Source organism: Medicago truncatula, chromosome 4 (genome assembly GCF_003473485.1).
Source record: "Medicago truncatula cultivar Jemalong A17 chromosome 4, MtrunA17r5.0-ANR, whole genome shotgun sequence".
NCBI lineage: Eukaryota > Viridiplantae > Streptophyta > Magnoliopsida > Fabales > Fabaceae > Medicago > Medicago truncatula.
The window spans coordinates 46566754-46580853 of NC_053045.1; the positions used below are offsets into that span (position 1 = coordinate 46566754).

The window sequence follows — 14100 nt, forward strand, 5'->3', positions numbered from 1 at the left end:
AAGGCCTGTGGTTGCAATGGCTAGTCTCAAGGGTTGCTCAATGTGTGAACTTGATGTAAAATTTGCATTCCTTGATTGGCCATTAGATGATGAAATGTATGTTAAACAACCACCAAGATATGAAATAACTCACCAAGAGGTCACATGTATGAAGAATTCTTTTATAATGACTTATCAATATCATGTTTGTTATGCCGATAAATTTAATTTTCTACAACACGATGTTTATTAGCTAGACAAACAACACAACAATTGATTTATATAGAGGCTCATTATATTGTCATTTTCACTCCATAAATCAATGTAGTACTATTGTGACTTTTCCTTCTCTTGTTTTCTAGCTTCTGCATTTATTTTATTTTGTATTTTAACACCTTGTAGGGTTACACTGATTTAACCTATTCTTTCATAAAGAGACATGTGATTTCAAACCATATCCTTCCATGATAAATTGAAATTGAAATAGTTTTACATATCATAGATCCATTCTTGTTTTGTGTCAATATCTAGTTTCATCTTGTTTGTTACGCATAATTCTTTTGATGTCATCAACTCACCCATATTAATATTGGCTGAATTGTTCTTTTCGGAGTAACCAATGGTTCAACTTCAAACAAAGAAAGAAAACACACCATGATCTCTATCACGTCAAGCAACTATCTTCATTCACTTCTGATAGTACAAACAATAATAAAGTTAATCATACCTAACTCAACTACATATTAATGTTGGATCTTACTCAATTTGTACAATCATATTTTCACAAGCTTCATCCCACATGCTATTTTACTCACAAAACACGTTTGCAAATTCTACTAAAATGTAAAAACATTCCTAAAGTTTGAAGTTTGTTATCCTTTCCCAACCTATGATGATTTGGAACGCATTACTAAATCCACGTGAAGCATCACAATTAGTATATGCATGCAAGATGTATTGGCATAACATAAAATTATTTGTGAAAATTGAGTGCCCGCCGGTTAGTTTAAGATTTTAAGAGGCTTAAAAAATTGTTCTATTAAACCACAAGTTATGTCGTTTTTGTCGAAAATAACCTCAAACAAAAAGGCGATTAACGGTTTCTTATTGTACTTCTAATTTTGAACAAATAATTACCAAAAAAAAGTTGATTCTAGCACTGATTACCGCAAGCAAGGTGATGTTGTTCATATGCAACACTTGCCTCAACTTTGCATAGGATGGCAATCATAAAATGACTTGTGATGAAGGGCATGGGAGGCTATACATAGAATATCTGACCAACATTTAAGAGACTCTCATGAGGAACATTGAAGATCACACTATTTTCCCTGCATATTTTCCTAAGAAATGCATATATGTAATCAACAGCTACTTTCTTGAAAATATTTGAATCCCTCCTTGCCATCACAACTGTGTTTCCTAATATGTGAACCACCCCAGCATCCCTGCAGTTATTCAAAAATTCAAGTTCATCGCCCTCGGTTTGGCCACTTATTTGACCGCATGACCTAACAGTGATATTCACATTTGGCGGCGGTGATCGAACTTGTACTATCGAATCTATCGAGTTAATTGTTAACTCCACATTCGAAGAAGTCGTGCTTCCGTTGTTATTCAACACGCCATCCTGCTGTCCATATAAACTGTATTCATCTGAGTCTGAACAACCTTCCATCATAGATTCAAGCTTAACAAACAGTGAAAGGTTATCAAAGAGTTTTTTCTCAAACTCTTCGTCTTTCTTGTGCAGGTCTTTGTAGCCATACCGTGCCACACATCGAAAGATGTGGTAATTCTTAGGTCCAATCCTCTTTACAAGGTATCTCTCTTCTTCCGGGACGGTGTAAACAGGAAGGTATTTGACGCATACGAAAACAACAACAGAATGGATGGCTGGTAGGTTGGTGATGAAATGAGAAAAGATCGGTGGTACTCCACTTGCAAGTTCTGTGTAGACTAGTCCGATTCCAGGTACACGAACAAGTCCTAAACTTGGACCAAGCCCGAGAATCCATGCCATCGAGACTTTACTGTGCATTTCAAACTCGTAGCGTTTCACTGTACCATAATGCCAGACAAACATAATGATAAAAAACACTCCGGCAATTACAAGAGGAACCCATCCACCTTGGTTAACTTTGAAGATTACGGAGAAGAAGTATGACAATTCCACAACCAATGATAAGCAAGTGAAGGCAAGTACAAGAATCCAGTGGCAGCGCCACACCAATATCATGATTAAAATCATAAGGAATGTAGTAACGAGAAAGACAATCACCACTGCAGTACCTGTTAACGAATTGTAAATTCACATCATGCAGATGTTTAATTGAGAGAAAATATTAATCAGAACATTCACAACAAACAAAAAGAACTTACCATAAGCATTTCCAATCTGGTTTTGATTTTCGAACCCTGCCGTGACGGCAATGCAAAGAATCATAAGGACCCAATTGATATCTGGACTATATATCTGGCCGGCGAACTTCTTTGATGTATATACAACTTTAACTCTAGGGAAACAACCATGAGCAAGGGCTTGCTTAATAATCGAAAATGTTGCAGTTATTGTCGCCTGGCTTGCAACTATGGCTGCCGCTGTTGCAACAACAAATACCGGCCAGTATATTCTTTCTGCAAAACTAAAGATAATCAACATCTAAGTGTCTAATGGACACACCATGCTGTAGCAAAATATAAGAGAAAAAATAGAGAAGCATCCATTCAGTTTTCTATTCTGATGCGTTGATATGCTTGGTGATTACTACAATATTTTTAAACTCTATGGGTATACCAGAAACTATGACGCACAAACACGGACACCAGACACCAGGCACAAGACTAACATGTTAACACCGCAGGTAATAATCTGAGAAAAAGGAATGATTAAATGTAGCAACATCCACATGTGCCGGTGTCGGACACTGGATTCGCCTTCAATCTAAAGTGTCGGTGTAGATAGTCCAGAAATGAAGATTTCAATATAGAGTAAAAAGTTCAGCTAACCTGGAATAGAACGATAAAAAGCATCTTTTGAATGAGTCAAGTTATTCATAAGGTATGCAGCTTGTCCAGAATAGGCTAAAAGAAGGCAGGGAAACACAACCAGAGTAAATGCAAGCTGTACAGCTGAGACCGGAAAATGAGATAGGTCGGCGAAAAGAGCCTCCGTCCCTAATAAATTCATCCAAAAGTTGTTAAGTACAAAAAGCAAAAAGCACTCACTTCATCTGTTAATGATTTTAATTGATACCAATTATGAACACAATATTTAACCACGGAGTTCAGCCAATTATGCCTACGTCTCAGATTGCAATACCTTTCCATTATCGCTGAAAGTTTAGGGTTTACAGAGTACAATGTATTTAAGTACTATGGTCTGGTTTACAAGATTACCCCTGAACCGTACCACAGGGCTCAATGACCTACCCTATCCGTAACTGTAAGCTATACCCAACACTAATTACATTAAGGAAGGAAATCAAAAGCAACAAAAATTGAATTTTACCTGTTATACTGAGCATGATACCACCAAGGGAAGTCCATCCTTGTTTTCCACCTCTTCTAAAATAGTGATATATGTAAACAGGAGAAAAGGCTTTTAGAACTCCGCTTCCATACTTACAGATGTTAAATATACCAATACCTCCTATTAGGAGAAACCAAAGGAGGACAATTGGAGCAAAGAGCCAACTAACTTTGTCTGTGCCATAATGTTGCAGGCTGAAAAATCCAACTAATATTACAACAGCAATGAGAACTACAACACCTGTATCCAAAGATAAAGAAGCTTTTCAAGATCACCCAACTTAAATTCGTTAAAAACACTAAATGCTTCCATGCATAGTGGTAGAAAAATAGAAATTGTCTTGCTACAGAAGTAGGAACATACCATTACCCATATGGGGCTGATTTACCTTAATCCCACCAACAGCCGATAAAACTACAATGGAAGATATGGATAAGAATCTCTTCAAATAGATGGAGATGTATTAAGAATTATACTCAAGAAAAGATGAAAAGAGAAAACTAATTAGCTTCAGAGAGAAGGCATATGTACCTGATATAGCCGGGGTAAGAATCCCGTCTCCGATTACCATGCAGGTGCCAGCAAGGACAAGAATAAGAATGGCGCTCTTCCATGATTCACGTTCCTCCAACCATCTTTTAGTTTTTGCAGCAAATGACCTTTCATGGAAGGTAGAACGACTATATGTTGTTAGTTCTTCATCGGTGCGATGCTGATTGGGAATGGTTTTTATCTTTGCGTGTCGGCAAAGCAAAGAATAAAGCGCAAATGTTCCACCTGCTCTACAAATGTCAGTTTTCTAAAACTTTGTTGCAGCTTAGAAGTCTTAAACTATCATACTTGTCTAATGATCTATCATCTATATGTGAAGCTAGAGTATTTTAATTACAGTTATGGAAGGAATCTCGATATTGATAACAATGAAACTACTTGGTGCAAACTCAGATATCATCCATTCTATACAAAACTACGCACTCTTTCGTTTTAGCATTATCAGTTACATAGTCATGGCCTACGTCTTGAGCAAAACATAGAACCAAAAAAGTAAAAAGAAAAAAGAAATTGCCTCCACAGGCTTAATAAAACTAAAAATTAAAGTACAATGTTTATAACCCTATATTAGAACAGGGAAATACTTAAAATATCCCTAATATAACCATCCTTTTTTCTGAAGCATTTAGCAGTTGCAATTTTGGCACTAAAGCAGACACACCAGCTAATGCAGCAAACCACTCTGCTACAGATTTCCAATAGCGCAGCCAATGTCGCTATAGCATGCTATTGATTACTTCGAATTTAACATACAGTTCCCTTTTTAAATTTGTATCTGGCAAACATTACCATACAAGATGCAAATATTAACTACACTAAATATACACTGTGGGAATCATCATTACAAATGGAAACAAAAGGAGTGGATTCTCATTTAATTTTGTAAATTTGCAATACACTACTAAGTATTCCCTTTGTACAATCTCAAGGACCAAAAGTTTAGAAAACAATCGATACCTTGTCCATTGTCATTTGCTCTTAACACAATAAAAACATATTTGAGGAGAGGCACCAAAGTAAGAGAGTAGATAATCAAAGAAAGAGCTCCAAGTACTTCCTCTTCATCTTTCACGCCGTTCGGAAATATATTGTAGAAAACATACAAGGGTGAAGTGCCCAAATCTCCATAAACCACGCCAAGACTCTGATATGCAAGCCGCAGAATCAACAATGCAGAAAATTTCTGAACAATTAAAAATTTTGTCAACAAAGAATTATACACCAAATTCCAAGAGCTTACATATTAGCTTATTAGTGCATCAGTAAAACACGGAAAATTCTCGACTTCTTAATCGAATAATCGAATTTAAAAATCACAATCATAAACATTGGTTTCATTATAAATTGAGAAAATTAATCAGTAATAATGAATATACCATTTTGTCTACCAAAAAGAAAATCAATATGAGGAAATAGAGGCAATGATAAATTCATAGGCAATAGTATAGTATATCATACTTTTTCTCTGTACATATTCCTGAGTCTTCCTGCCTCTTCCTCCATAGGCTGGTCAAGCTTCTGATCCAAATCCCACATACTACCTTTGTTATCACCCTCTTCATCAGTGTCCACTCTTGAAGCCATTTTCAGCTATGCAATCTTCTATCCCTCTTCCTCAATTCTACTACTATCCCTTAACAAAAAAAACAATATTTCAGAAAAATACATATGCTAAGTGATTTTTTTTTAAATAAATAGATATTTTCTAATGGAATTTTGACAAAAAAGGTAAAATTGAAAATTCCAGTGATCTATGGAAAGTGAAAAATTAATTAAATAAATAAAACAGTGAATTTCCCTTTTTTCAAAAAACAATATAAAAATAAAACATTGACTCAAAAAAATAATATAAAATTAAAATACCTTTATACTGGTCAGCCTTATTGAAAACAAAATCAACAAAATTGGAATAAAAAGTGAACTTAAATAAATAAACATAAATTAAGATTGAGGAGTGGTAAGAACAGAACAAATAATATACATATAATAAAAAACTCAATTATGAAACTTAAAAAAGAGAATTTGATACATTGAATCAGAACCCACTTGATTGTGAAAATAAAAAAGACTTTTTTTTTCTTGCAAGTGTTATCTGATTCTGAAGCAAGCCTAACCTGTATAGAGTACAATCTGCTACTTGTAACTGAGAGAACAAAGATGGGTTCTGCAAAAAAAAACGTTTTTTCTTCTTCTTTTTGTAAAAGTGAGAGAATCAGAAAGAATAAGTGATATGGTGAATATTGAAGTGTGAATTGAAATGAATATTGAAGAGAAGAAAACATGCAAGATTGTTCATGTGAAGGAAGATTGTGGAGTGTGTCGTTTTGTTCAGCTTGTTATGCTTTTGTACGATAACAGAGCAGAGTGTTGTTGTTGTGGCGCATTGCAAGCTACTCCAGACAAATACAAATACTTAAGAGAGAGAGAGAGAGAGAGAGAGAGAGAGAGAGTTAGTGTTATAATATAGATAGAGAGAGAAAGAGAGAGAGAGAGAGAGAGAGAGAATTTGTTTATGTAAGCAAAGTAAACTTGCTGCTGATGAAAGAGAGAGTCTTCATGTGGGGTCCACGGATAATTTAATTTTTTGTTCTTCTTCTTGTAACTTTACTGTCAACCGTAATAACCGCAAAGATTAATCTTTTAGTTAGATAGAACTGTATTAATGATAAAAGAAAATTTAAAGTAAAATAATGTCTTATAAGTGCTAACTCAACTGACAAAAATGTCAATGTTAGATCGGACGTTGTGATCAGAGTTCGAACTCTGATACCTCCATTTGTGTGTGTGAGTTTATGGTGGTTTTGTCATCTCCTCTATCTATAAAATAAAAAGTAAAATAATATTGTTGTATTTTTAGAGTTTGGTTCAAATTAAAAAAATTTGATTAAATTAAAATAGGTCTCTTATTATTGAGATTTTAGTGCATTCATGTGTTGTTGTAAGTTACGATGGTTTTGTATGTTTTTAAGTTATAAATTAGTGGAGTGTTATCATCATTTTTGTTTTATTATTACATGTCCGATATTATAGTTATTATTACATGTCTGATATTATAGTTATAATCTAATCATTAGATCACTGCTCAATAATAGTATTTTCTCAAAAAAAATCTCTACTTAACATTGGATTAAAACAGCTTTGTTATTTCTGGTTTCCACACACAAAAAAAGACACAATGTTCCAACACTTAATAATAAGAGGTAAAAAAATGTTAGGGTGAAAAGAAAAAAAAGTAATGCTACCTCTTATCATATTTATAAAAAATATTTAAGTCAACAAAAGGTGATATACTTAGTTAAGAATTTGGACCAAATACATTAACGTTTGTTAATACAAATGTCTTTTATAGATGGGACTCGAAGTAATATATAGATAAAAGAAATTGTATATATATACGAGTTTAATGTCAAATTTTATGTTTTAATGCTTTTATTTTTTGAGAAGCTATGAGAATGTTAGAAAATTTTATTGGGTTGATTGGAACACAATTTGTTTGGATAATGAGAATGGAGGGCTACGAATTAGTAGAATTTGGGAATTCATTCAGACGTTAGAAAAGCAGTGTTGGAGGATATATGTGGAACAAAAGAGTTTGTCGTACAAGGTCTTAATGGCTATGTATGAGATTGAAGGTGGTCGTATTAGGGAGGGTAAAAGGTTATGATCAACATGGTGGAATAATACGATGGTTATCCGTAGAGGCGTGGGATTGGCAGTGGATAATTGGTTGGTGATGGTAGCAACATCTTGTTTGCTTGATGCATGGTTGGGGGTACCTTTGTGTAACAGGTTTAAACGTAGTTTTGATCTAGCTAAAAATCGTTTGTTGTCGGTTGCTGAAATGTGTTCGCTAGACTAGGAGGTAAGGGAGAGGCTTGGAAATAGTAGTGAGGATTATTACCTTGGGAGGTGAAGCATGTGGGGGGTTGATGTGAGTTGTTAAATGACATTGTTTTGCAGGTTAGTGTGGAAGGTAGGTGGAGATGGCATCTTGAGCCAAACAGAGATTATATCGTCGTTGGTGTTTATCGTACGTTGACTTCGATGGAGTCGGTTGCTCGGGAGGATGCTAACGATATCAATTTCGTTAAAAGTTTCTCTATTTCCAAGAAAAAAATATCTATTTGTTTGGCGATTATTACGCAACTAGATCCCTACAAAGGATAATCCAACTAAGTGAGGAATTAGTCAAAATAATGCTAATTTGTGCGCTTGTTAAAAAAAATGATAATCTATGTGTCAGCAGATGCTGAACAGTGGAAAATATTGATCATCTGTTTTTGGACTTCGACTTTTTTGAGACTATTTGTGGCTTATTTATGGAATGGCTCGGAGTACACTCTGTAAATTTGTTACACTTGTCTTATCACCTTGTGCAATTTGGTAATTTGGGAGTCTTTTTCAAAACTATTATTTACAAGTTATTTGGTTAATTTGTGTGTTGGATTATTTAGAAGAAAAAGAACGGTTGTTATTTTTCAGCGAAAGAATGATTCAATATCTCACTTCTTCTATAGAGTCAAAAGTTTATCATTTTGATAGTTGAATGCGAAAATTTCAACCTTAGTTTTTTATCTTCATCTTTGATGGCTTAATCCTATTATGGGTTTCTTATTTGTCACTTGGTAATAAGCTACGTGGGTAACTCATTTGTTTGTTTTGTTCATGTAATTAATTGCTTGTACGTACTATTGATTTCTATCATCATCTTCATGCATAGCACTCATGTGAGTTTAAATTTATAGGAAAGGAGACTATATATAATATATATGAGTCAAGTTATAATCAGACACTCATTTTCGTTTAAACTCTATTCTTTTTTAGTTTAATGGTGGTGGATTGACGGTCCAAACAACTAATTTGCACACACTACTAATCAAAACATTTAAAATTGTCACATCAATTAATGTTTATAATTTTTATATGATAATTATGAATATTTTGATTGGTTGTGTGTGTAAAGTTGTTTTGAACTGTCAACCTACCACCATTAAACTAATTTTTTTACTAAATTATAAATATTTAAAATTATAAAATTGAGATACATTGTATCCCCCTTTAAGAACTATTTGAATTGTATGTTTTTTTTATATACTTTGAGTTGATGATTAAATTATATATATATATATATATATATATATTATATAATAGAATGTCAAATTATTTTACAGACTAAAATGGATATTTTAATAAATTTTTAAAAATAAAATAAAGTCCTCCTCTCAACATTGAACAAAGACATAAATGTTTATCTACCTCTTTTATGATATTATATTAATAAATCATGCCATCAACCATCACTCCTAAAACGTATTCACTTTGAATTTTGCATCTTTTTTGTCATTTTTCAAATTCTGCTAGGTTTTTCAACAAGCAGGGTTAATTTTATGTAAGATAAAAACTGAAATGGCTTATTCTACCTCACTCATTTTTGGACATATGACCCTTTTTAATATGTGTTGGCCATGTGATTGGTACGTGTGGTGGGCCTGTAATTTATTTGGGTGAAATGTTTTCTTGTTCCATTAGATATACTAAATCTTTCAATTTAATCACTATGTAAAAAGTTATTTCAAAATTTTAAAAGTATATCACTTCTTATACAGAGACTTATAATGTGTTAGTTAAACAGAAATTATATTTGTCCAACCACTTTATGACAACTTTTTAACAATTCTATCTCTAGTACTGGAGTATATTATACTTTTATTTTTTTTATTTTTTTTTTTCTCTCTCAATTGTTTTAAACCAATAAGAAGAGAAAAAAAAAAAAAAAAAGTTCTCATTAAAATTGTTACATATGGTTGTACATATATCACTACTCTAGTTTAATGGTAAGAATAGTCTCGTAATCTCAATTCACAAAGTTTAAATCCTTTTGAAGATGGTTATAAATAGACATTGGTATCATTTGATTTCATGAAAAATTCTCTTTTCAAAAAAATGTTAAAGGATTGTGTATTTACCTCGAGTAGATTTAAGGTTTTTAATCTTATGAATTGATTATTTTTTATTTAGTTTTTAAAATAAATTTTTATACTTTAACTTTTTATAAAGTATAAAAATTGAAAGGAAATAAATTTAAAATAAAATTTAAGGGAAAAATATTAATTATATTAAGTTAAAAGAAATTATATCATCAAATATTTTAATATTATTTTATATGAATTTTATATAAATCAAGAAAGTTTTTTTTATACAATTTTACATTTATCAATTAATCAAACCGTTAATTTTAACAATTTTAATTTGTTTATCGACTATAAATCTTTAGCTACAAGTTATCAACTATCTTAATAACTATATGTTATTTTTACCAGACCACACCTATGTTTTTTTTTTCCGGAAAATAAAGAAAAGAATGATTCAGAGTAAGAGTATACACGTGCTAAACATTTAATTAATGACAAGGGAAGTATATCCGGAATCTATATTTATGTTCTTGTTGAAAAAAAATATACATATACGTATGTACTAATGTCAATATTCGAATATGTGAACAAATCATGTGCAACGTCAGTTTACCTATAAAAGAGCAACCATAAGCATATGGCAGGAAAATTAGACTCCATTTTTTAAGAACAAACTAAACTACTGTTTTGGTCCCTCAATGTGTAATTTGTCCCTATATTGATCCTTAATTCAAATGAATTCTCCATTTATTAATTTGGGATTCACTTCTTCTATCCCTTACATTAACCAAGATGTTAATTCAATAAAAAATGCCCACGTGGCAACTGAAAAAGGATCAAATTGCATGCTGACGTGTCCAATAACCAGATACTTGGTACTTGAACAATAAAACTGAGAACCAACAGCGTATAAATAGAGTTGGTATACAATTTGTTGGTTTTTTGTAGTAATTTTTTTCATCTACCTTAGTTTCTGTGCATATCATTTTAAAGAGGGAAAGACATACTCCATCCGTTTCAAAATATAATTAAATTTTACTTTTTAAGTTCATACAATTAATGATGTATTATGGACCACATACATCATTAATTGCATGAACCTAAAAAGTGAAATTTGCTTATATTTTGAAATGGAGGGAGTAAGTTGTACTTACGTTATCAATAAATTAAGTTGTTAAAATATCAATCATCTAACAATATCCACCGTCTTGCAAAAACAATATCCATCGCTATTGTTCTATGAAAATGTTTTGTTCTATGAAAATGTTAAGGGTCATGTTAACCAGGCCACAGGTTAAGGAAGTGAAAAGTAGAAATTTTAAATAAAAAAAAACTTTTTAAGCTTTTAATGCAATGATAGTACAACTTTCAATGCAAGATACTATTATAATTAACTCCTTAACCACTGCCCCGGAGTACGGGTTAACATTTCCCAAATATTAATAACGACTCTTAAATCTTAAGAGTTAAAACATTCGATAAGAAGGTTAAAAAAATTTGGAAAATGTGCAAACACTTTTAAACTTTAAAAATTGATTTTTTCCACCTTAAACCTATCACCTATTTCCATCTTTAATTTCTTAACAAGGAGGAGTACCTTTGTTTTATTTCAAACCCACAAGTCATCTACATTTCTATTGGAGTGTATGTCATTTGACATCTATCATCGTTTTATTTTTTTGATACAGTAATCTAGCATTGGTGACATAATTCCAATCACATTTGATCATTCTCACATTAAATTTAAAATAATTCTTCATTATTTTTTAGAAAATACTAACCATTGCCCTGAGAGCAATGGTTAGTAAGACCCTTATTTTTTTGGTACAACCCTTTCTTCATTCTTTAACAAAGAACTTTTATATAGAAAATTACATATTTATAATTAGGACAATTGTTTGACTTCTGACTCAATTCCTTACTATTATACTATATATATCTTAAATAACACTCTTATGTCACTTATGATCCTTTTAGTAAATGAAACTTGTTTTATCATTAACACCAACAAAGCTAACAATTTTCTTAAGAACTAAACAAAACTATAAGACATTTATAATGAGACAGAATGAGTAATATAATTCATTATATTTCTCTAAACCATACTATCTCTACACGGTTTAGTGATGGACACTTTGGTCACTCATTAACGAGTCTTTGAATTCTCATAGTTTTCAATTTCAACCGCAAATTTTGTGCATCCAGGGAATCACACTAGGTTGGTGCAATACAACAAAAGTATGTTCCACGGAAGAATCTGGATCAAGCTAAAGTTCAAGCTGGGGATAAAAGTATAAATAGGAAAAAATGTTTCATTAGTTTTATAAAGTAATAATAATTAAGTTAAGATAGATAAATATCATAAATGAACAGTTATAATGAAACGAAAGGAGTGAATAGTTAGCTGTGTGAAAATAGGTTTTTTCAAGCACTAGTTTCCTTAAATAGACATGGTCAATAAAAAAAATGGCATAAAATATAGTCTACTATTTATCGTACTTTTTGAGAATTACTCTTCTCACTTATCAAATTTCTCTTTTTTCAACTATTTTTGTCTTACAACAGTTGATCGTTCGGCTTTTCAGAGATAGTAAAGTGTCGTTCAACACTTTTAATATTGATTAAACCGGTTTAAAATGTAATTGAACCACTCTAAAAAAATAATGAATGACACTTAAATGCAACTAAAATGTATGTTTATAAGAAATTTGAGAAGTGAGAAGGGAAATTTCCCTTTTTTTTTTTAGGTCTGATATGGGCCTATCCCGTATTATCAAATTGAGTAGCATAAATTCTAGAATTCTCCTCTTTATCCAAACGGTTTTGCTCATTCCCAAAATAAATGTCCAAAATACCTCTACGCATGTTAACTTACGTTGGTGTTAATTTTGCACGACTTAACTCACGCAGCGTGAGTTAAGGCACGCTGAAAAATTAACAATAAAAAACCCAGCGTGAGTTAACTCACGCAGGTTTCTTTTTACAATTCAAAGAAGCCACATCCACATGCTTATTCACAGCCATTATCAGTATCCTTTTTGGTCACAGTATCATCCATCATCAACAACAAGTAACAACACTTCCAAGAAGAAGACAAATTCAAAAAAAAATAATTCAGAAGCTTCAATTTGTTGAACATCCAACAAAAGAATAATAAGAATAAATAATAATTTAACAATTTAGAAGCTTCAATTTCATAGATTTTTGCATCTCATCTCTTTCATACTTAATTTGTTATCAAAATTAATAATTTTAAGACTCAACTCCGATTGTTAAAACTCAACAACATTCTATAATTTGAGAGAAGGAATTATGGAAGAGAGAAGGAAAGGACAAGCCAATAATTTGAGAGATATTATAAGTGGATGAAAAACAAGGGGAAGTTGCAAAAAGAAGAAGAATAGGTGTAGTTGTTGGTAGCTGATGGTAAAAAGAAGAGAAATCTAACTAACGTGAGTTAACTCACGTTGCGTGACTTAAGTCACACTAACATCATACTGGCGTGAGATAATTCACGCTACGTAAGTTAACATGCGCAGGGATATTTTGAATATTTACTTTGGGAATGAACAAAATCGTTTGGGTAAAGAGCAGAATTCTAAATTCTAAGCATATATATATATATATATATATATATATATATAATCAGTATAATTTGTACAAACGATATAAGCTTTTTTTAAGGTATAACTACCTCTTAAATTTTTTGACCAACATGATAATCTATTTTGTAACAAGGCATATAAAGCAGTCATAAATTTATGTCTAAATAAGCTTACAAATTTCAGTATTTATGTAGACCAACATGGTCAAATTATTAAAAATGACAGTGAACATGATTTTAATGACAATGTATAAGCTTTACTATAATAACGATGGCAAAAAAAAAAATGTTTTTATTAACTAAATAGACCGGTCTGGTAGGCTAAAAGACATTCCAAATTACTTAAAACATAGCCATCTTGGTTAAAGAGACTTCTAAAAAGTTTTGGCTTAACTTCAGCTTGAGGTAGGCTATGCCATAAGCTTCTGTAAGTCATCTCGCCTATTCCCATTCCTATTGACCAGTTGCGATTAATGGCTTGTTAGTTGTTACTCGCAACAAATTATACATTATAATAGATG

The 14100-nt window shown here is 31.9% G+C and overlaps 1 protein-coding gene across 1 annotated transcript; it reads right to left on the reverse strand.

Annotated features, from left to right (window-relative positions):
* Positions 1-999: 999 nt before the first annotated feature.
* On the reverse strand, positions 1000-6535 carry LOC25493412 (potassium transporter 10). The gene is made up of 9 exons (XM_013601906.3): positions 6178-6535; positions 5522-5696; positions 5021-5246; positions 4043-4288; positions 3875-3925; positions 3491-3751; positions 2989-3156; positions 2362-2616; positions 1000-2271 (listed from the first exon to the last, which is right to left on the reverse strand). Exons 2-9 carry the CDS (start codon positions 5645-5647, stop codon positions 1241-1243), a joined length of 2364 nt encoding a protein of 787 aa, XP_013457360.1. The 5' UTR covers positions 5648-5696; positions 6178-6535; the 3' UTR covers positions 1000-1240.
* Between the last annotated feature and the right edge of the window lie 7565 nt (positions 6536-14100).

What these genes read in the sequence shown, in the direction of transcription:
- LOC25493412 (XM_013601906.3), bottom strand. Translation starts at nt 5,647, where the DNA reads ATGGCTTCAAGAGTGGACACTGATGAAGAGGGTGATAACAAAGGTAGT. An exon ending in TATCATGCTCAGTATAACAG is followed by an intron (nt 3,157 to 3,490) that starts GTAAAATTCAAT and finishes TGAATTTATTAG; the next exon opens with GGACGGAGGCTCTTTTCGCC. An exon ending in CCAGATTGGAAATGCTTATG is followed by an intron (nt 2,272 to 2,361) that starts GTAAGTTCTTTT and finishes ATTCGTTAACAG; the next exon opens with GTACTGCAGTGGTGATTGTC.